This window comes from Sycon ciliatum, chromosome 1 (genome assembly GCF_964019385.1).
Source record: "Sycon ciliatum chromosome 1, ocSycCili1.1, whole genome shotgun sequence".
NCBI classification, from domain to species: domain Eukaryota; kingdom Metazoa; phylum Porifera; class Calcarea; order Leucosolenida; family Sycettidae; genus Sycon; species Sycon ciliatum.
In genome coordinates, this window is record NC_088643.1 from 51,553,813 (window position 1) to 51,578,549 (window position 24,737).

General features: G+C 46.6%; 1 protein-coding gene across 1 annotated transcript in view; it reads right to left on the bottom strand.

The window, feature by feature from the left end:
- LOC135805198 (uncharacterized) overlaps positions 1-17,703 on the bottom strand; it is a 32,718-nt gene extending 15,015 nt beyond the window's left edge. The window contains exons 1-4 of the mRNA XM_065319207.1: positions 17,482-17,703; positions 16,046-16,128; positions 13,412-13,496; positions 4,216-4,566 (exon numbers count right to left, since the gene is read on the bottom strand). Of these exons, the coding sequence (XP_065175279.1) occupies positions 4,216-4,566; positions 13,412-13,496; positions 16,046-16,054 (445 nt within the window). The 5' untranslated portion in view covers positions 16,055-16,128; positions 17,482-17,703. The remainder of the gene's footprint in view (positions 1-4,215; positions 4,567-13,411; positions 13,497-16,045; positions 16,129-17,481) is intronic.
- Between the last annotated feature and the right edge of the window lie 7,034 nt (positions 17,704-24,737).

Here is a 24,737-nt window from a genome sequence, read left to right on the forward strand (position 1 = left end):
GCGCATCCGCACGCAGCCAAAATCAATGCACTTGTGTTTGCAGCGCAGGGGAAATCATTCAGGTTGTCGTTAAGTCCGCGCAAAATCCTGATCTCAACGTCAATGACTTGGCGTTATTTCACAACCTGTAGAGAAACGTGTCACTCGTGGCGAAGGAAACCAGAAAGGAGCTTCTGCAGGGTGTGGATAGGTGCTGGCACGAGTACCCCTCTGCGAAGATGAGGAGTGTTTGGTTGTATCTGTATGGCTCCTTCCATAGCATTACGGAGAATGGCCACAACTACCAGCGCCACCGTGGAGGTCGTCAAGCTCACAGTCAACGTCATAGAGCTGGAGCAAGTGTATTGCCGGGGTTTCACTTGTTAGGTGCCGGTGGTGCTGGTGGCTGGTAGCCGAGTTCTGCTACGTGTACGGCCTCAGTGACACAACTGCCACCCCGACACAGGCAACATACCGCCTGCTGCAGATCAGTGAAATGTTTGAATGTGCCGTATTCGTACTATTAAAAAAAGGATCAGTCGGGGAAGTCAACTGCCTGAAAAAATTTTCACTGTTCGCGTGAGACTCGGTTTCTCTATTATAGAGGCCGAGTTTTCCGCATCCGTAGGAACGCCACCACCCTTCAAGGATCAAGGCGCAGATGCAGCTCCTAAAGCGGTGGGAGGTGAGTAGATCAGCTCACCAGCATGTGGCCAAAGACCGAAAATCCCATTCACTGCATCCTGCCTGAAAAGAGATATAAATATTTACGATACTTTTCCAGATGTTTCGTTGTTCTGAACAACATCGTCAGTAGATAAACATTCTTCAACTACTGAAAAGGCCTGGAAAATCATCGTAAATAGTTCTTACTTTATTATTCATACACCACTCTTGGTCTAAAAAGAAAGTAACTTTTTTATTACAATGATACTGGCTAACCAATGGCTTCTCCCCCAACTCTTTCATTTTTTGTACTGCCGATGCGTCAATCAAGTAATTTTTTCTCTGAATCTTTTCAAAGTTGTCTGTAAGTGTTGCTGATAGTTTCGTAATGTTGTAGTTTTCGAATCCGTGGTTCTCGGCTGTTGGTGATTATTGTGTACATGTGCACTCGCTTTCATGCCCACACCTGCACTCGCTTTCATGCCCACACCTGCAGCCTGTTGCATGCCCACACCTGCCTGTTGCATGCCGCTCTCCTGGCTCCTGTCTGCCCACAACTGCCTGTTGCATGCCCACACCTGCCTGTTGCATGCCCACACCTGCCTGTTGCATGCCCACACCTGCCTGTTGCATGCCCACACCTGCCTGTTGCATGCCCACACCTGCCTGTTGCATGCCCACACCTGCCTGTTGCATGCCGCTCTCCTGGCTCCTGTTTGCCCACACCTGCCTGTTGCATGCCCACACCTGCCTGTTGCATGCCCACACCTGCCTGTTGCATGCCCACACCTGCCTGTTGCATGCCCACACCTGCCTGTTGCATGCCCACACCTGCCTGTTGCATGCCCACACCTGCCTGTTGCATGCCGCTCTCCTGGCTCCTGTCTATCGAATGGCTTTTTTTCATTTTTGTTGACTGTGTTGTTACCGTATTCTATTTCTGCTGCTGCTTTGTAATATTTGAACTCCTTTCTCTTGTTTTGGTTTCCGCTGCCATTGTGTTGGTGGGAGATTTGTTGGAGTTTTATATGGATCCTTTTCGAAATTTGCACAAATACACGACCTCATCGAGCCTACGCTAGGGATTGAGTTCATTTTTGCCTCCCGGGTGCAATGCTTGAGTGCTTTTCTTTCGGTGCATCATTATTTTACGAGGTCAATAAGAACACGCTTACAACTTACACTACCACCACTACCACCACCTCCTCCTCCTCCACTGCTGCTGCTGCGGCCACCAGCACCAGCACCAGCACCAGCTATCACTACTGTTCCGTAAAATCTAGATCCCAGTGGTCTTTATTCCCGTAGCTATGCAGAAGACGTTACTTCAGTAACGTCTGGCGCTAGCCAGGGTTCACACAGCTTTAATTTGGTGTTTGTTTGTTTGTGTGTTTGTGTCACGCCTGGCGCTATCCCGTATCTGTCCCGTACCAAACCGTACCATCAAACACAGCTGGCCACATACAGCTGGCCCCACTATTCAAATAGGGCTTTCAAACGCAAGATCATAACGTGAAGCAACTTGGAAGAATGAGTATGAATGCGAAGTGTATGGGGGAATGCATGTAGGGCGATAGTGCGGGTTCGAATCCCAGGTAATGCCTGAAAAAATAGGAAAATTGAAAAATTTATAACATCCCTATTCTTTTTTTGCCGTCATCCAGGCGGTAGATGGTGTCGTATTACTCTCGACCGTACCTGTCCCGTACATGTCCCGTACCGTACAATCAAAGACGACTGGCCACAATGCATACTAGTATTCAAATAGGGCTTTCAAATACAAGATCATAACGGGAAGCAACTTGGAAGAATTAGTATGTATGCGAAGTGTATCGGGGGTCCGGGGATGCATGCAGGGCGATAGTGCGGGTTCGAATCCGAGGTTATGTCTAAAAACAAAAAGTAGAAATTTATAAGAATTTATAACATCCCTATGCTTTTTTTGTCTAGGTCATCAAGGCAAAAAAGCATAGCGTAGGGCCCTGAGCTTCCAAGCTCTCTCGTTCCAGATTTTGCAACCTGCTTTGAGTCTTCCATTCATTCTTCCCAAATTGTACATTGTACTGTTGAGATACCGAATTCAAATAAATCAATACCAATTCTAGAATGTCACTGAAAGCTAAAAACAAGAATAAACAATAGTTGAAATAATCTACGTGGAGATAATAATTTTAATATAGCTATGAATAGGATGAAGGCCGCAGACATCACGCAACTACGTTACTTGTTTGACATGTATTTACTATGTATTTTATAACAAAAATTATATTGAAAACCCATAATCGATTTTCTTGTTCCTATCATCAGTGGGAAAAAATACGGAACTAAGGATACAACCAAAGAAACTGAAGTTAAGTACTGTAAATAGAAAGGTAGAAAAGAAAAGGACATATGGATACAAGTTAAGAGTAACTCTCCATCACTGTAACTGGATACTATATACAGTCAGAAAGGTGTTAGAAATAACAACAAGATACAAGTGCAATAAAACCACTAGAGGAAACGCAAAAAGGTAACAAGATTACGTAACCAAAGGCGAGAAGGCGCTAAACGAAGTGTCAACCTACGAATACAACTTCAATGCAACAACGTGCTCCTTCTGCTTACACAAAACAGGCTTATGAATACGTATACAAACTGCCTCAAGGACTTTCAACTGTTGGACATAACGCGCACGACACAGTACAGAAAAATGAGAGTCATCATACACACTAAGACAGTCAGGACGAGATAACAAGTGTAGATACACAGCTGACTTCTTACGATCAACACATTCATCCGCCTCATCTCGCTCCTTCCCACCCGACTCCTCCTCGTCGTATTCATAGCTATATTAAAACAATAGTTGATATGCTGTTGCTACACACGAAAATCCGGTTTAACAAAAAAGTGATTAAATGTCTCTACTCACGAGTTTCATGCTGAAAAGCAATCATCAGGAGACTGGGGCTATAGTCGGGGTTGTGTGGTCTTATTCACTATAGGTGTTGTCCCATGGCAGGTATGCAATGCTAGTGTTTGTGCGCGAAGGCAGTGTGAGCGATCAGTATAGTGTTATGCGGGTGGCATGGGAGCTGTGTATCGAGCACTGTGACCGGTAATCAAGGTTCTTCTATGCTGTTGCTATGTAGTGCCATGGTTACCATGCACGAAACGTCAACGGTTAATTCTAGTACCTTCCATCACGTTTCTGGGGTAAAAAAATATATCTTGGAGCTCCTTGTGATCCCGTCTACACGTTGAAATTACCAAAACGTTGTGCCCTCTCAACTGCAACGAAAGTAAACATTTTGGGCACCTGGCCCCCATACCAACCAATGAACCAACCAACCACCCAGTGCCACCCAACCAACCAACCAACCACCCAGTGCCACCCAACCAACCAACCAATCAACCAACCACCCAGTGCCACCCAACCAACCAACCAACCAACCACCCAGTGCCACCCAACCAACTAACCAACCAATCAACCAACCTCCCCCCTCTCTCCCCCACCCCCCCCCCCCCCAAACCAGCCAACCAACAAGCCAACCAACCAATCACTCGGCAACAACAACAGCCATTACTCACCATAGCAGATTACACTTCCACGTTCACGATCCACATCACCACCACCCCTTAACTTTACTTTGTAATTAGCATCATGAGACGTGCTTTTCCAGTGGTCTGTCCACACACCTTCATAGCCAATATAAATATGTCCAACAGTGCTGTGGAAGGCAAAGTCCCACAAGCAGTGAGCAGCACTCCTTGGTGGTAAAGTCATGTGTAGCGCTTGGCAAATGCCCTTTGCTTCGGAAAGAGTTTTCTGGCTACCTGGTCCTTCTGGAAGGTAGGACACAGGGGGAACTGATAGGTACATGCCCACTGGGCAACGAAGGTCCTCAGTGTTCGCATGGACAGATTCATGCCTATAATATCCTGACAGCAAGAATAACACACAGAACACAGAGAATAACACACAGAACACAGAGAATAACACACAGAACACAGAAGAGAGAAACAACTGATGGCTCATGATTGCATTTTGTTTGGGGACATGTAGGGTATTGTCGTCGGGGGGGGGGGGGGGTTATTTCCAGACGACAGGCCCTTCCGATTACTCTCTCATATCGCGTGCACCGCATAGGATTTTGGTCTCACTCAGAAGAGAGTCTCAAGAAGAACGCAAGAGTCGAACAACAAGAATGTGTACAAATGCAGCATATGCAACGTGCGTAGTCCACGCAGGCACGGACAACATACGGTCACACAAAAAATATGCATCCTCTCCTGAGGATGGGAGAGGAGAAAAAATGGCAGAAAAAATGGCAGAACAGCAATGTTGAACACGCCTACGGAAACAGGGGCAATGAATTAATGAGGACACCGTAATAGCACACAAACAAATCGGTCACCAATACGCAAACAAAAAATAACGTAGAAAACCACAGGGCGCTACCCTGAATAACCACAGGCCTCTAACCTGAAAAAACACAGGGATTGAACCTGAAACCCCACAGGGATTGAACTGGATATTACACGGGAAACAAATCCGCTAACAAAACAACAACAACAAAAAAACTCCTGGTCCCTACTGGGACGCACAAAGGCCAGCCAGCAAAATATGGAAACTGTCAGGCGAAATTACTGGTCAGTCGGCGACACGCATTTTTCACAAAAACATTGCGTTTCACCTGCTGGGAGAGTATGCGTGTACTCGAGTCTCATCCTGAGCACGTTTTTTCTTCTTTTTTCAGCTACAGTATAGCTGTATTTTTCATTGCAAAGCCGTCCTCGATTGTTGTGTTTGTTGTTCAAACGAAGTGGACATTCAATCATGAAAGCAGAGGATATAGGAGCCTGATTGGAGTTTCTCGTGGCATAGGACGGCTACACAGAGACACTTTGGGATTTTCTGAATATAAAATACCATACGCACGATGCTGAGATCAATTTGTGCGATATCAAATTGTTTGTGAGCTACCACATCGAGCAGAACGGGATCCAAACACAAGCTTGCCGATGGTTAGGCTGCCGACCTGACTGGACAAATGATCCCTGGCTTCACCAGACGCCAGAAGTCGGACACCATGTCCTTTGCCGCGACGTCCATCTCCAAAAAGAACTCCATCTTCGTCGTGAAAAGGCTTGAATTACTCAATATTCAACCGAGATTCTCAGATCGAATCATTTTTTGTTGTAGCAGTTGCAGGGCAGATCCCGCCACTACTTCAACAGGGGATGGCTCCAAAGCATGCCTGGAACAAGCCATATTGAGGTTGCAAGCCACCACTCTCAGCAAGAAATTCGAAATTTCAATGGTGGAAGATATACTATGAAGAGAATCTCAAAAAGTATGTTTCGCGGAGAGATCGCTCAACCTACGTCATTCAAACTTTGCAGGATGGTTCAGACGTACATGCTAGGCATGGAACCACAGGGGTTGATGTCATAGCTGACACACAGAGTCACACACACAGCAGATTCGTGTGCACAGATACTAAACTAGTGAACGTCGTCATCTTCTTCCCGCTGATCTCAAATGTACTATGATGTGCTATTTCGCCTGACGCGTACACCCGCAAGGCGAACCGATACAAATAAGCACTGGATCCCTCCAGCCCACCAGGCAGACCGTGCCTCACCATGATCGGACGCCCGCCTAGGTGAAATGGAGAGACCCACGTGCCGAAGCACAAAGACAAAACAACACGCTCACAGAAAGATTGCCGCCCGGACCGTCAACGAGAGTCTCAGAAGCATGCTACACCGCTGGGCGACAGCCATTCCACATGATCGGTGGGGCACCCCCCCCCCCGGCGGCGCACTGCAATGCTCGACTCAACATGAATACTATTATTACAAGTAAGGCCACACCAAGTTATTTCATTGTTTCTCGTCACCTGAAAATCTCAAAAGGAACGCGGGCGGGCGGAAAAAAACAAAATAGGGTTTGAAAAACAAAAACTGCTATTTACACTACAAAGGCCCAATTTATGACCTAAAATCAGACTATACACCACGCGTGACAGTCAATTGCGTTCCAAGAAAGTATCTCTCTGCTATCCACAGTCACAGCGAAGCTGACTATTTCAGATGCCATCGTCGCCCACGACAAGATGAACTGATAAAGAACTCAAGGAATCACGGCAACTTCACAGTGCTTGTAGTCCGCAATGCCGCAAGTTTACCGATGCCCGGAACACTGTCAGTCCAAAACGGTGCACTGTCATGCACTGTCTTGACTTGTACCGGAACTGTGTGTAGCAAAGAAGACGACCAGGTCGTGTGGTGGTGTGGTACTTGAACTACCGGTATGCGTACATACACGGTGCAAAAGTCGTCCTTCGGTTCGTGCACTAGCACTGCACTCCAGATTTGACGCCGCGCGTACTTTTACAACGCCTTTTTATGCGTGTTTACCGGGACGCGAGATTTTTTTTGGTCCAAACCTCAAGAAAGGTACGCGCGCGGTGACGAGAAACAATGAAAAAACTTGGTGTGGCCTAAGATGAAAAAAATGTACTCTGAAGTAAGTACAAGTTCCTGAAACTGGAAACGACGTAGTGTCACCACATCGAGAAAATCGATGGGGACATCTACCAAACAAATCGATCGACGCAGGATCGGAGCAGTCCGACGACAACGCATTAATGTGCACCAGCGTACAACACAGGGCGAGTAAGCAAACAAGAGCAAAGCTACCCATGCTGACGACCAAGCAACACGATGAGCAGGCACAACAGAACGGACAACAGAAGGTGTGAAAACACAGTGCACGCGACCACTCGAACAGCCAGAGCCGGAGGGAGAAAAATTACACTGGTTCCAAACACAGCACACACAAGCACTCGAACAGTGACACACACAATGTGGGCCACAATCATGTACAAACAGAAGCAAGGTTAGGCGCGTGTGAGAGCACTTGTCCAGAAGAGAATAACACGGGACTTCAGTGCCACGGCTTACGCCGAAGACCCAACACGAAACAATTATTCGAAAATCACAAATCAAACTACGAACAAGTTAGAAAACATGACGCATGGCAGACAAAGCATGTTCACCTGAGCAGGAGCTCCGAGGACAGGGTTGAGCAGATGGAGCAAAGCGGAGCCATGGCGAGGGCACATGGAGGAGACAAGATTTCAAGCCACGGCGAAACGAAAACGATCTCAGGGTCGAGGGGAACGATGCCCCTATGCTTACCAAACATAGAAGCGCGGTGCTGGGTGCGCCACTCCACAGGCAAGTGCGGTACTGGGTGCGCCACTCCACAGGCAAGGAATAACTAGAGTATGCACTGGATGTGTACGGAATGCCGGTCGCCTAATTCTACATTACGCCTGAAACCTGGCAGGTCCCTGGCACCGAAATTTGAACGCACCTAAAATTACATGTTTTTCAGTACAAGGAAGTTAGAGGCCACTTGCCTCGTACTGCTCTTTTCTCTCCGAAACTCAACACTTGCGAGCCAGATACGAAAGAAAGAAAAAATTCTCCACGAAGTCCAAATTTGAAATTTACATTTATTTAGAGCTTTGGAGAGTAGCAGTGTTGTACTCACTCTTGTTAATATAGCCCAGCAAAACAAGAAGGAAGAATGAGATGAATGCATGACTTTTTTTAGACTTTCCCCTTTTCAACTGTGGATTTTGTAGAAGAAGAAAAAAAGACTCCCTCCTTCTTGTGAGTGCTTGAAAAAAGAACTTTGATAAAGCTGAGCACGAGGAGCGCAGTGGCGCACAAGTGAAATGCTGGAGTCAACAAGATAGGCCAGTTCTGAAACAGTCGAACATGCGCAATTTTCAAGTAGCAAAAACCTGACAAGGAGTACTGGAATAGTCCAAGGCATGAAAGTGAGCTTGACCAATGCTTTCTCATCTACAGTCCATTCAGAAGAAGATAGAATTCTAGCAGTTTTGGCCATAAATGGGTCAAACGTTGAGGTTCTTTGGATTTTTTTCTGCAATCCCCTTTGGAATCCTCTTCCAATAATCATTATGTTTCTGAAGTCGATAGAGGTTATGCCATACACGTCACATAGCACGTTTGTCGTTTGCCACCCCAAATTCTTCTATATATGGGGTTTCTGTACGCGCTTTACTCTTGTATGGGCATTTTGCCACCTCAACTGGCTCCTACATGTATATATGGTGGATTTGGCGTTATCGCATACTGTAAATATACAAATTTTCGGCAGCTATTTAATTTCGGCTATATTCGGCACCGACCCAAAACGCCTAAATTTAAAAAACGAAGATGAATTTTTTCACAGCATCTGTCGCACTATACCATGCCCTCTACCCTGTAGCGTATAGCGCATCCCCGTACGTTAGCATATCCCCGTAAGTTACTGTATTCCCGTACGTTAGCATATCCCCGTACTGTATTCCCATACGTTAGCGTATCCTCGTACATTAGCGTACGGAGTCTGCCTTTGCATAAAAGCTGCTGCTCACGATTCTTTTAATTGCCAGTCAGTTAATTTAGTAGCCAGTTAGTTAATTTATAGCCCGTTACTTAATTTAGTTGCCAGTTAGTTAATTTCGTTGCCAGTACATTTCAATTGCCAGTTACAGTGTGTTCACTGAGACCCTTGTATTTTTGCCTCCGAGAGACTGCGGCCCGCTACAAATTGGTGGCAGCGGTGGTTAAAGTCAACTTTGTCAGATTCGACCCCACCTGTTTTACGCGCTACAAATTGGTGGCAGCGGTGGTTAAAGTCAACTTTGTCAGATTCGACCCCACCTGTTTTACGCGCTACAAATTGGTGGCAGCGGTAAATTCATTTTGTTTTATTCTATACCTAACTGTGTTACTTTACACGTTTCTCGGACCCCCATGGCTCAACCCGCTACAGCTCCGTGCGACGAATCAAGATGAGAATCATGTTTCTTGCCTTCCTGGGCTTGGCCCTGCTTATTAGCCTGCAGCACACTCAGGGTGCTAGCGTGGATCACCCTTCTCTCCGCACGGCACTCGCTGGAGACTCCGATGGCGATTCCAAGCGACCCGCTACCTACATGTATACTACCGGTGGCGATAGCGAAGTTGATGAGGACGACGACATGCAGGCTGCTGACCAAGACAAGGAGGGTATTCCCCAAGACCAGCAGCGTTTGATTTTCGCCGGCACGCAGTTGGCAGACGGCTGAACCCTGAGTGACTACAACGTTCAGCAGGAGTCCACTATTCACTTGGTACTTCGTCTCCGTGGTGGGATGCAGATTTTCGTCAACACTCTTCCTGGCTAGACCATCCCTCTTTACGTCGCGCCAAGCGATGCTATCGACAATATGAAGACCACGATTCAAGACGAGGAGGGAGCGATCTGCCTGACGCCGAGCTAGCCTCTCTGAGTGACCGGCTCAATCAAGATGAAGATAAAACCTGGCTCGCCCTCCGCCATAGCTCCAGTCACCGCCGTGGTTACTGACGCTGATTCCAGGTATGGCATTTTCTTTCCTGTCTTCCTTCAGTCTTCCTATTCTCTTCAGTCTTCCTATTCTCTTCAGTCTTCCTTTATGCGAGTGTGTGAATCCAGTTTAGTTTGGTAGGCGTCCGATCATGGTGAGCCACGGTCTACCCAGCTAACCTGGGGCAATGTGTGTGAGCTAACCTGGGACAATGTGTGTGACAATGCCCCGTATAGTGAATAGTGATAATTATATAGTATAGTGTATTCAGTTCGGTTTTTGAACTGCGATGTTCCTGGCGGGTTGTGCCAGCGTTGTGCAGCAAGAGTGCTGTGGTTTTTCAGGTCCTATTTGGAGGACAGTTCTTTCCCCTTTTGACCCCGTGCGATCGTGTGAACCTGGTGTGCTTCTACTTTATGATTTGTTTATCAGTTCATTCTTCTGTCTATTCCAAACGTTATCATTTCCGACATCATTTGCCATACTCCGGTAGACGCTCTCCCAGTAATTTGCGATCTACTATAATGTTCACGACTCCATACCTGTATTATAATTCAAGTCATCCATCCATTCTGCCTATCTCTTATCGTCGAGTTTATTCCGACGCGACCATGCATGCCGCCAGTTTCTTCTAAATAACAGCCAGTTGTTGGTGTCCAGCTATCACCGAGTATTCGAATCACGAGGACGTGATTGTATTTGAGGGGGGAGGTGTAGCGTATAGCGTATCCCCGTATGTTAGCATATCCCCATAAGTTACTGTATTCCCGTACGTTAGCATATCCCCGTACTGTATTCCCATACGTTAGCGTATCCCGTACATTAGCGTACGGAGTCTGCCTTTGCATAAAAGCTGCTGCTCACGATTCTTTTAATTGCCAGTCAGTTAATTTAGTAGCCAGTTAGTTAATTTATAGCCCGTTACTTAATTTAGTTGCCAGTTAGTTAATTTCGTTGCCAGTACATTTCAATTGCCAGTTACAGTGTGTTCACTGAGACCCTTGTATTTTTGCCTCTGAGAGACTGCGGCCCGCTACATACCCCACGCCGAAAATAAATCGAGGCCGAAATGTCCAAAATCGTGAAGTGCCGAAATTTGGCAGCGCCGAAATTTTGTATATTGGCAGTATTAAACCTGAAAAAGCAAGCCATAACAGGATAGGATACCGGCCAGGTTTTGCCCCGAAAGCACTGAATTGGGAAAAAACCATCTAAGTCCCGGCCGTTTGACCCTGCCTGCAATGGTGCATTGTGCGGTTCGATCCCCAGTTCAGGTACCCTTTTTGGACCCTTTTTCAAATTTCATATCTCGCACCACTGCGCTGTGTACGATACAATCATGAAAAATCGCCAAATACGGGAGCTCGCCAGAGCTAGAGCCAGGGCCCATCTGTTTATGAATGGAGTGTGGCTGGTGGTGAGCTTGAGCAATGCTCTCTGATCTAGTTGCTGGTTGCTTGTTGTACTACATTGCTTTTCCTCGTTTTCATTTACAGGCGATAGTTTGACCAGACTCTATCTCCACCGGCTGATGAATGAACTACAGCCAACTTCGCTTATAACGACACTCTGCGGGGCATCAGAAAAGTGTCCTTATTTGCGAAGTGCCGTTATACCCGAAGTCTCAATATTATGTGTCACAGTTGGATGGGACTTTGCTCTGGGCATGAAAATTATGTCGTTATTCGCGAATTGTCGTTATATCCGCAGTCGTTATTAGCGAAGTTGACTGTACAGCGCTAATGTGCTCAACAGAAAACAATTCTTCAATGTGCTCTAATGTGCTCAACAGAAAACAATTCTTCAATCGGCCATGTTCTAAAATTTTACGAAACCCCAATGACATGTTTTAGCTTACATCCGTCCATATCAGCGTGGGGGGGGGGGGGGTGCTGACATCCAGGCACTGAAGTGCTCACATACCTACATTGAATGATTAAATTACACTTTTTCTTCCTAGACCGGCCTTGCTTATATATATTTTTTAATTTAAACACGGTTCGCGTCAGACTCGGCTAGAGGCCGAGTTTTCCGCACCCATAGGAACGCAACCACCCTTCAAGGATCAAGGCGCAGATGCAGCTCCTAAAGCGGTGGGGGCGGGAGTAGGGGGGGGGGGTTGAGTAGGGGGTGAGTAGGGGGTGAATAGGGGGGAGTATTGGGGAGTGAATAGGGGTGTGTGTGTGAATAGGGGGTGAGTAGGGGGTGAATAGGGGGGAGTATTGGGGAGTGAATAGGGGTGTGTGTGTGAATAGGGGGTGAATAGGGGTGAGTAGGGGGTGAGTAGGGGGGGGGGGGTGAGTAGGGGGGGGGGGGGGGTGAGTAGGGGTGGGATGAGTAGGGGGAGGGGTATTAGATCATACATCAGTATATATGGGACACTTTCTCTGTCTCTCTCTCCCTTCCTTCCCCTCGTCCCCTCCTCCCCCTCCCCCCCCCCCCTGGTTTCCTGTAGTGTACCCCGATCCCGAGACCGTCGGTCGAGGGAGTTCACCACATCTCACCAGCACAGCGCAGTGTAGTGTCTACACACCCATTGCTGGACCTGTGTTTTGTGCCCCCGTATTTCCGTAGACATGTGCACTGTGATCAAATGAATCAAATACATCTGTAATGGTGGAAGGGAGTCGATCATTAGAGCAAAACGAACTGGCAAAGGCAGAGGGATAAATTACGTTACAGTACTTCCACATTTGAGCAATTGCATCATGTATTTCCAACTGCATAGCCCACAACCCCACCCACATCATCTCACCTTCTCCTATCTCTTATTGGTGATGGTGCCATCATGAGAATAAAGGATTCAAGCAAAGTAAATAACAGTGCGCTCATTAGCTGGCAATGGCGGGACAGGGATTCTATGACTAGTATTCTCTACAGCATAGCGGCCTCCCTACATCCCTTATGTTTTCTACAGCATAGTGTCCCTACATCCCTCATGTTTTCTACAGCAGACGACAAGCATAGCAGCTCTTGTCCTGTGGAGAGTGTCAAAGCGTTTGAGATAGGGCGCGACCAACGTACAACCTTCCTGGAAAATTTGCGGAACGATATTTTTTTCGTCCATTGACATCAGCGACGACGACGCCTTCAGCTCCATGTGAAACTCTCAGTCCAACTGTCCTGGAACATTACTCTAGACTTCAGACTATCATCCTGTGTAATAATTTTTGTATGATTAGCTTATGGAGTGGTCAGTAACAAGTGACAAGTCACTAGTCAAACTGCAACAATTTCGATGAAGCGGAGGAAGTTTATTTATTTCACCATTAGTGCAAACAAAACCCAAAAGCAGTAAGTAGTCTTTGCCCGACGGTCTAGTTACCTGCAATGTGCCCCTACGCTCAACTGCATTACAACACACTCACCTTGCTTTGGAGAATTCCACTGATGGTCAGAGGCATCAGTGAAGAGCACCAATGCGCTCCCCATGAGCAGAACACTGATCAACACCTGGAAATAGGACACACGCCAGGCCAGACAATGCCACAGCCAAACATATGCATTTTCAATATCCAAAGCAGGAGAGACAAGCACAACACGCTCATGTGCATTACCATCACCTCTCCTTTACTCATTTCTTTCGGAGGCAATACACCAGTCCCATCGGGAAGATAATTCCATGGGTGGGACAGCAAAAAGAAAGTGAAAAAAATGTATAAAGCCAAAAACCAAAGGGACAAGAAATAGGGGAGGGAAGAGGAAGAAAGGACTTTGAGATCGGTCAAAGGTCAAAGGTCAAAGGTCATGTACATGCCAAACATCATGTCCAGTACTACTTCTCATTATTTCTCTATTGTTCACCTGCTATTCTTCCTGCTACAATCTATTTCATGATGAAACAGTTGACAGATGCGTGGAACCCATTATTTGGGAGACATGCGAACTGTATTTATTATTATTATTATTATTATTATTATTATTATTATTAGTCACCTGCTTGTAGTGACTGTGATGGCAGGTATCTGTCGTATTGGGTGGCCTCTTACATGGGCAAGCACAATACAGTTCAGTATACCATCATGAAGGATTTCAACACAACGCGAAAAGAAAGAAAACAATTTGATGCAGGGAATCGAATGAAAAAAGATGAGAAGGCTGATAAGAAAGCTTGGGAAACGCTCATAAAAATACATTAGAAGTCACTGTGAATAGAATGAAGGCCGCAGGCATCACCATGCAACATGCAACTCGTTCGACATGTATGTGCACCATCCAGAATCGACTTTCTGTTCCGGTTTACGGAACTAGGAGTGAAGAGTGAAAGAACTAAGGTTAAATAGTCTATTAGTCTTACAGAGGCTACATACTACAGGTCTTTTTTTCTTCTTTTTTTACTATGTTCACCTCACCAGCTCGAAAAGAATAAGGGAAGACAATGGTACGGAGACTAGGACAAACTAACAACTAGTCTGCTCTGGATATAACAACTCTCACTTGTACGTAAACCTCACTAGTACGTAAACCAAATCAAATCCCGCACCCAAACAGCATCACTCCTATACAAATTTTGTTCTACACAACGTAATCCTACATACGTAAACCTCGACATAACGCACGCTACAGCGTTGTCCCCAGCTTGCGCACTCTCGATACAACGTAGATTCACGTGCGCGGTACAATCAAGCGACAGCTGTAGTTAGCCAGTTTAGGCCAGTTTGGTCCTACATAAAGTAAACATTGACATAACGCATGCTACGGTGCGGTCCCCGACGTGCGCACTCTCGATACAACGTAGATTCAGATGCGCGGTACGATCAGGCTGTAGCTGTAGCTAACAAGTTTAGTCCTATTGTGCATAATTATATTCTGCGGCGTTGATTGCATCTGATGCCGATGGTGGTACAGTGTGTATATGTTTGCACGGTTAAACCCGCCTTGTAATACCCTTCATTTTGAGGTACATCTTGTATTTTACACGTGGTTTTCTACATAACATAACTCTCGATATAACATAATTTTGCGTGGTCCTAGAGAATACGTTGTGTGGAGAGTAGACCTGTACTTGCTCTATAGTGTTGTGCTATAGTGTGCTGTGCTGTACATCAGTCATATAGCGCCGGTACTTTCACAGAGAGCTTGCAATTGTTTCCTGGCGTGTGCTGGTGGCATTGAAGCCGAGACCTTTGCTCGGTGGAGCCCCTGGCACCTCACCATCACTGCTGCCCAGTGCAACCCCTACTCAGTACCTGTTTGTTTTTGTCCTTTTTATTTTACGAGTTGGGTTTGTGAATAATAGCAAAATCCCGCCAGAGCGCCCCTACCTCCTCGACGCTTCGAGTCGGTTCAGGTGGGGATTGGCGGATGGGCAAGTCCTACTTGCCGCATTCAGTACGACATGAAAAAGTACCCACCCTACGAAAATGTTTGTGCATCTCGTACAACGACCAAAGGTCAAGTGCCAGGAGTCGTACAGACCCGTCAAAACTCAGGGTTTGTGCTATCCCTGGTCAAGAGGGTGGGCACTGTTGCGTTCATTTCCAATCGGGTCGAGCACGCGTCTGCGGTACAGTACGGCATCACAGACTTTGACAGAGTCATATGAGGATACAATCAATCACGTCTCTGGCAAGAAGTCAGGGAGTGGCGGATGGGAGAGACGGGGCGCTCTGGCGGGATCTTACGGTATTAAAATAATGGTAAAAAAATTAGTAAAAAAATCAAGAGTTTGCAGATAATATCGCTGTTGACTACTCATTTTCAGAGTTCATTGTAAACAAAATAATAATTTTGACTTGATTTCATGACTGGCCACCCCTTAGGTTTGGCTCTAGGTCGCACTAATGGAACGTTTGCATTATCAGCGTCATTCGCCATTCACGGTTTGATCAGTGGGGTTTTCGGTAGTCTGAATGCACTCTGTACACTGTACATCATTTCACTCTGTGGCAAGTCGCCTGTTGAACATTACAATATTAGTAACCTGGAACACTGCTAGATGTACATACCCCTGCTGAACATGACAATAACCTGCAGCACTGCTGCCTGTATCGGTTACATACCTTGGCCATTTTTGGTGGCTAATTGTGATGCCTTAGGCTTAGATTCTGATCCACGGACGTTTCCTCGTCACCAGCTGTGGTTGCTGCAGCAGGTTGTAACAGGAACACAAACAATACGTCTTCTTCTACAGCTTTCACGGAGACCGGAAGGTTATCGGGGACAGAAAAACTACAAATCTCAAGCTACCCATCACCTTCATCAATAAGGACTCCGAAATTCATGACCAGTAATCGGGCATTCACTTCGCATTCACTTCAATTGAGTTACATGTACATGTAGTACAGGCAACCAGAAGCAATGAAACAGAAGGATAAGTACATGTAGCATAAGGCTGGTAACCAGTACAACTGGGCGATCATTTAGCGAAGAATTATACACAAGAGCAGATAAAAGTCAGGGAAAGAGAAGGTGAGAAGTGAGACAAGAGGAACTAAAACACACACTGTGCAAAGACAAACACCAAATGGACGCTACATTAACTAGTGGAGTCAGGGGTGTCAGTAAACAGTGTAGTTAAAGGGGAAGTTAAGGCAAAAATTAAAATTTCACCAGTTGTAGTCTTCGGGGTGCTGAGTCGAATGGTCTTGGTCCGAGGAAGCTGAGACGCTCCCTTCCTACTTGAATCCCAATCGAACTCGCGCACTTCCACCGAAACTGGGTGACTGCGCCCTACTAGATGGGGATTTGTATGCAAAATGTCACTAAAAGCGCCATTTCGTTCTTATAAAAGCACGGATGACCGCGATTGGCCCATATGTTGTAGTCTTTTGGACGCTGAGTCGACTGGTTTTGGTCCGAAAAGGCTGCGATGCAGCGTTCCTCCTTTATTCCCAATCGAACATGGTTGAAGAAGTGGTCACGTGGTCCTGGGTGCCCAAATCACCTGGTCACCACGCCAGCAGGTGACAACTTTCACACCAAGGTTCAACTCGAGTTCAACTCGAGTGACAGGTCTGCACCCAAAAAAGGTCAAACAGGCTAGTAAGTTGTACCCTGCAGGCACGGTGACCAGGTGACTGGTGTACGCAGGAGCACGTGACCGCTTCTTCAACCATGTTCGATTGGGAATAAAGGAGGAACGCCGCATCGCAGCCTTTTCGGACCAAAACCAGTCGACTCAGCGTCCAAAAGACTACAACATATGGGCCAATCGCGGTCATCCGTGCTTTTATAAGAACGAAATGGCGCTTTTAGTGACATTTTGCATACAAATCCCCATCTAGTAGGGCGCAGTCACCCAGTTTCGGTGGAAGTGCGCGAGTTCGATTGGGATTCAAGTAGGAAGGGAGCGTCTCAGCTTCCTCGGACCACGACCATTCGACTCAGCACCCCGAAGACTACAACTGGTGAAATTTTAATTTTTGCCTTAACTTCCCCTTTAACATTCTGGTATACATTGTTTATAGTGAGAATCACAACAGCCATAAGCGCTTACAGCTTCTTGCGAGAGCTCTTCTTCTTCGTTGTCTTCTTCCTCTTCTTGCACAGGAAATGAATGCAATGCCGAGTGAGCGCCTCAGCTATCCATAGTAGTGTTCCGATCTCAGGACCTGATCCCGGAAAAGCGCCCTTCTGCCACTATGGAGTATAGTGCATGATGGTGTGCGATGACAGTAGAACAAAAAGGGAGCCAACAGGAGCTCATGTGCTGCGGAATGGAGGCGAAATGGGTGTCCACTGCAAGTATATCTAACTTGGCACGCTCGGATCTTTTGGAGAGATTCATGGAACTGTCGTATCCATACGATTGGCACGTGCCTTTTAGGCCTCTACGGGACAAGTATGCCTTATTTAGTTGTTTTATTATTTATCTATCTCCCGTAAACGGGTTCATAATCGTCTTTATTTTATATTTCCCCACATGGCTCCCGCTCTTTATGCAACAGTTCGTACGCATATTTATTACGATGATACGCTATTGCATGCGGTACCAGCAATCTCGTGGCGATGGATTTCCATGGCCGCAACTAGATCATATTGCCATCTCCTTGCTTTTCTCTCTCTCTCTTGCCTTCCGCCTTCAGGCGGAAGCTTCGGCTTTCGTCTGTCTTGCCTTGTGCTCTCATATCGTCTCTTGAACCAAGTTAGCTCCTTTTGAAGATGTAAGTCAACCTGAACGCTGGTGTCAGTGTACGTGTCTGTATATGCCTGAGTGTGTGTGTGAGAGTATGTCTAGGTATATGTGCGTGCGTGCGTAAGAGTAATTCTGTTGGTGGACTCTCTCCAAGTGGCCACCACTGCACGGCCTTGTGATGGGAAGGTTTATTAGTAAGTTAGTTCATGTCGACGACCGCAGCCTTGGGGTCTAACCCCGGGCCGTCCGGATACGACAGAACTACAGAGTTTTCATCTGTAGTCTGCGGCATTCGACATGCTCAAGACGCCGATTGTGGCGTCTATTATGAACACAAGGAACAAGAACGGACCTTATGCGTTCCGTATGCGGGCGCAAGCGTACCAAAACGCGGACAAAAACGGCCCGGTTCGAAGGTGGTACAGTCCATCCTCAAGCGTTCCATCGAGACTTATAAGGGAGGTTCTGCTCTACGTTTTGGGAACGCGACGCAAAGAATCACGCGAACTTTCTTCGCGTTCCCGTAACGTAAAGAAATGCTGTTCTGCTCTACGTTTCACCTAGAGAAGTCACGTGGAATGTGTACTGGGAATTTCCCCTTCCATATTTGGCAGTTTTCTGCATGCAGCTGATCGATACCCAGCAAATCCGTACGCATTTTCTCTGCGTGTGCCACAACGTAGAGAACCCCATCTCCGCGTAGAAATCTGGAGCCAAAACACGCGAAGCCGTAGACTCTAACCCAGACACCTGCTCTCTACGTGATTTCTCTACGTTTCACGTATAGCAGAACCTCCCTATAGTCTGTTTCAAAAAGATTTACAATCAGGTTTGGGTCTTAAAAAGTATGAAGATAAGGGAAATTTGGACAACAAAGTACATAGAATGGCTTGTTAGGACACGGCAAATTGTTCTGTGAAGGTTTCGGACCAATTGGACCAGCCGTTAAGGAGTTAGAATTTCGGCCAGGTTTCCGGCCTTTTCCCATGGTTTACCATTTGCCCAGGAAGCCAGTATCGATTTACTTATCAAAACCCACGATTTATCCTTTCCTTTTTGGCCTTGTAGTTATGAATGCTGTCTGCTGACCATGAAGTTGTGAGTTCAAATCCCAACCTATCCTCAAGTCAAACTTTTTTTTCATTGTTTTGGTGATCAAGCTGGTGCAAGACAAAGAAGATGGCTGCACCAAACGACTTGTTGTTGAAGCTCGCGCATCCTGCCGAACTGACTGACACTTGACTGGCTCACGCCATGTGAACACACCCACAACACTGCAATGGTGTGAGTGAATATGGAAGTCATCGCGCTGTAGCTTTTTGAGATTTATTTTAGTTTCAAGATCGCCAATTTATTTGAATTTAGCAGTCAACGCCGTCTTCTATCAGCGTTCACAAGCGTCCGCTTTTCTCAAAATGTCGTCGAAGTCACATGGATAGCTTTGCCAAGTCATGGCCTTGGGAGTGAGTCCGTGTCGATGTCGTTTTCGTCACACGGTGAGTAAATTGCATCGCAGCTCAAAGAAACTATTTTGGTCACAAAACGAATTGGGACACATGCCGCTCGTCAACATTTACAACACTTTCGTTTCGACATGTACATGTCCTCTCTGACTCCATTATCGATACGAGGAAGAACTCGTTTGTTGTAAACCAGACGTACATGACTGCATCAACGTGAGTGAGTTGTCATTTTTCCTGCTTTCGCGCGGAATATTTCTTCGAGTTCACAGTGAGTTTTTCCAGGCAGCGCTCGAGTGCTCATACGGTAAGACGCCAAACTCTGCGGGCGATCGCCAGGATTGCAAATCTTTTTGAAACGGACTGTAAGCTGTGTTCACAACTGGCGCGTGGACGCGGTACGCTTGCGGGTCATGCGTGCCTAAACGCGCGTTCAGGCTTTCACAAAGAACAGCAACTCGAGTCGTATTAAAGGGGAAGTATACCCTAAAATCAAATTTTCACCAGTTGTAGTCTTCTGGGTGCTGAGTCGAATGGTCTTGGTCCGAGGAAGCTGCGACGCTCCCTTCCTACTTGAATCCCAATCGAACTCGCGCACTTCCACCGAAACTGGGTGACTGCGCCCTACGAGATGGGGATTTGTATGCAAAATGTCACTAAAAGCGCCATTTCGTTCTTATAAAAGCACGGATCACCGCGATTGGCCCATATGTTGTAGTCTTTTGGACGCTGAGTCGACTGGTTTTGGTCCGAAAAGGCTGCGATGCAGCGTTCCTCCTTTATTCCCAATCGAACATGGTTGAACAAGCGGTCACGTGCTCCTGCGTACACCAGTCAGCTGGTCACCGTGCCTGCAGGGTACAACTTACTAGCCTGTTTGACCTTTTTTGGGTACAGTCCTGTCACTCGAGTTGAACCCGAGTTGAACCTTGGTGTGAAAGTTGTCGCCTGCTGGCGCGGTGACCAGGTGATTTGGGCACCCAGGAGCACGTGACCGCTTGTTCAACCATGTTCGATTGGGAATAAAGGAGGAACGCTGCATCGCAGTCTTTTCGGACCAAAACCAGTCGACTCGGCGTCCAAAAGACTACAACATATGGGCCAATCGCGGTCATCCGTGCTTTTATAAGAACGAAATGGCGCTTTTAGTGACATTTTGCATACAAATCCCCATCTCGTAGGGCGCAGTCACCCAGTTTCGGTGGAAGTGCGCGAGTTCGATTGGGATTCAAGTAGGAAGGGAGCGTCGCAGCTTCCTCGGACCAAGACCATTCGACTCAGCACCCAGAAGACTACAACTGGTGAAAATTTGATTTTAGCGTATACTTCCCCTTTAAGCGCGTGCGACACCTTCGAGTACTAATTTTTTGACCCCACCAGTGAAAGTGACTGGTATGTACGCTGGTACGCGCCTGATACGTGCTGAAAATTCCAACATGTTGGAATTTCCATTTCGGCGCGTTTCCGTACGCATGGCGCCCCAAAAGCCAGCAAAAATACGCACAAACGCGTGGTTTCACGCGTACACGCGCCAGTTGTGAACACAGCTCTACACTGATTTTTGCGATCTTTTTCTTGAGAACGATTCTCACCCTGAAATGACTTTCGGCGACTGACGTGAAAGAACACTCATGACACCCACCTCGTCGAATGGAGAATGCATTGTTTGTGGTGTATGGGTGCAGGAAGGTGGTATGTTCGCGAGGTGCATATCGAAAATGATCCGAAAGACTTTGTGATGGTGCCATTCGGCGGAGAACATTTGAATTTTTCGTACGATTCAGAGCAGTCGGCGAAAACGAGCCAGTAACCTGAAAGGAGGGCGTGAACAGGTGTAATTTTCGACAATGTGGTTGCCCTCGACCCTGCTCTCGGACATTCGAGTAATGGTTATGGCAAAATCGATGGTGCTCCAGGTTTTTCAGACGCATTTCTTGACCATACTCAATTCCGTAGATAAACCTGTGCACAGAAAGCACACAAGAGTTCAAACTAACTCCACTGTATTCAGTTCACGTGTTTTCAACAGATCCAAAACCCTCCTGGGACCAGGAAAGTGGACAATACGCTGGAGTATAGACGTGTACACTGCGGACACGCCCACGCGCCACTCCTGCACACCCGTGTCGGACATCACATACTGGCCATGTCACGGTGCCGCAGACGTAATGGGCGTGCCCCACACGCTTGCGTTACACACGTTTAGATCCTACATGCACACGTGGAGCACAAACATGTCAAACATGCGTGCCGCGGATGCACACACACTGTTCGTACATGCCGGATACACTTCGCATACATCACATGTGTGTGCGCACGTGCCACACCGTCGGAGGAATACAAACGAGCACGGATACGCACACATGAGAGTACCTCACCAACAAAGCCTAGCCAGGTTCGCACTCGGTTTCCCTATCAACAATAATTTCTGGCTAGAACAGTGCAGTAGCAATAGCCGAAACAGATAGAACGCAACACGGGTGGCCGAGCAAGTGACATACAGCATAAACAAGACAAACGTATTTTTTACATTCACACACAGTCAACTTCTCTAATAACCACTGCGTATATAACGACAATTCGCAAATACGACAGAATTTCCATGCCCAGAGCAAAGTGACACACAGCATAAACAAGACAAACGTACGTTGTACATTCACACACTTTTAAAAGTTTGTATACATGTACATGTATGTGATTGTATTGATATGCTTGCATGCTGACAGTGATACTGATGGGATGTGAGATGCCGTTCAACATGCAAGGCAGGACATCTGTTGCCTGTACTTTTCAGACTCAGAAGATTCCATAAATGAAGTTGGCAAGTGTCAAGACTCACCGATGGTACAGCCGCGAAAGGAGAAGTGACGCGTGCATCATAGACCGTTGAAGTTCGTGTGAATGCATCAGACGCACACATGTACAGGACACTTTGCATTTTTCAAACTGAAACCGTATACATAAGCATGCGTGCGTGTGTGTGTGTGTTTGTTTGTGTGCGGGGGGGGGGGGGGGGGTACGTGTACGTGTACGTGTGAAGAGCAAAAACCAGTACTGATAAATTGATAATGCAGGCCAAGCAGAGAGGAACGCAAAGCAGACAATCACCTCTACATTGTAATCTCCTACAAATAACACATACATATACATGTAGCTTCATAAGCAGAAAACGAGATACTGTGAGCGCGACAGACTCACACACACACACACGCGCGCGCGCGCACACACACGCGCACACACAACCCCCCCCCCCCCCCACAGACTAGGGTCCGGCGGATTCTGCCGGCAGAAAATTGGCAGAATTCGGTACTTTTTCTGGTAAGTTTCATGCATGTTTGGTATGTGGATAAAGAAATGGAGCAGAATTCGAGGAATTGCCCGCCATTAGGTTTGTATGGTTCTGCCAATTTCACTGCTTTTCGAGCAGAATCTGCCACCTTTTCGAGCAGAATCCACCGGTTCCTACCACAGACACACACCACGAGCCCATAAATCTGAAACGGCATGCATTCTGACACGCACACACACACACACACAGTCACACACACAACACACACACACACACACACACACACACACCACGAGACCATACATCTGAAACGGCATGCGTTTCGACAGGCTTTAGAAGGCCACGAGTTAGGTGATCCACATCAAGGCAATACGCACCACCAGCCCAGCTACATGTACCGATATCTCATACTAGACAGCAACTGAACGCGGCACACATACTACACACAAGAGCGCGTACAGCGGCAACTAAAAGTTACTTTCTCCTTATGCTTACGGTTGTCGAATACAGCATTGACGACACACCGAGACACACAGAAGAACACAAACTAGGGTCTACAATGTACATGTACATGTATACACAGCTATGCGTTTGCGTGTTTTCATGCTCCCTTCAAAGGTTTATGTATACGGCATGTATGATTTATGTTGCTTGAGTACGCCCACTTTGAAGGTCGAAGTTGGATTATACAGGGTGTGAACAGGTGAGATTTTTATGTCTAGCTGTTAATTACCCTTACCTTAGCCCACCAAGGAAATCGGAATAATCAAACTCGATGGTGCTCCAACTTCATTTCGACGTAGAAAATTCGCTGTTTGAACATCTCAATTTCAAAGGGTAACCACTGATTTCGATGTGAAAAACGTTTGCTGATCGCCATAAAAAAATTTCTGCCGACACACACCATAACAAGCTCCAAGTTCACAAACAGTGGCCACAAACGGTTGCTCGTCATGAAGGTGGTTCGACACTTTCGACCAAATTCGTTCACTTCCGTATTCAGTTGACAATTATTTTTTGCCGTCATCAAGACTTATTTGGGCCCAAAAGCGCAAAAATCAGTGTAAGTCTCGATTAGTGGCAGAGATATGTTTTTTGCACGCTTGAGGATGGACTGGTAGGAGACGGTACATGTACCGGCAGCGCTTTTCGAGCTCTACAGTTTGATCGTGCAGTGGAGGTGACCATGCCCAATCGTGATACACGACAGACACACCAGCGTGTACGTGTGTGAAGGCTAAACGCAAATGGCCCAACTTTGCGCCTGCGAAGATTGGCTGCGCGCGGGCGCGCCTATCGAGAGGCTCTCCTGTGGGAGAAAAGCTGAGGGAGAGAGAGAGGGAAATGAGTGCAATGTATGGATTGGTTGTTAACCGTCGGGAGAAAAGCGGGTATACCGGAAACAGAATACATGCTCAATTTCCCGAATACACTCGGGTTATGAATTCCAACTGGCAGACATTATTATTATTATTATTATTATTATTATTAACTGGTTTGAGGGAAAGAGACAAACGGGAAAAGTCTGAAGAAAAAATTGACTGTCACCACCAGGACTCGAACCAGGGACCCTCGCTTGTAGCCAGCGATGCTCTAACCACTGAGCTATGGTGTAGTCGTCATCCCAGCAGATCAGAGGCCGTTCAACATTTTCTTCAGACTTCGTATTATTATTATTTCTCCTTTATTCACTTCTTTCGAAGGCGATAAGCCAGACCCACCGGGAAATATTTCCATGGGTGGGACAGCAAAAAGAAAGTGAAAAAACAAAAACAAAAATAAATAAATAAATAAAACCTAAAAACCAAAGGGACAAGAACTAGTTGAAGGAAGAGGAAGAAAGGAAAGAAACTCAATCCGAACTCCAA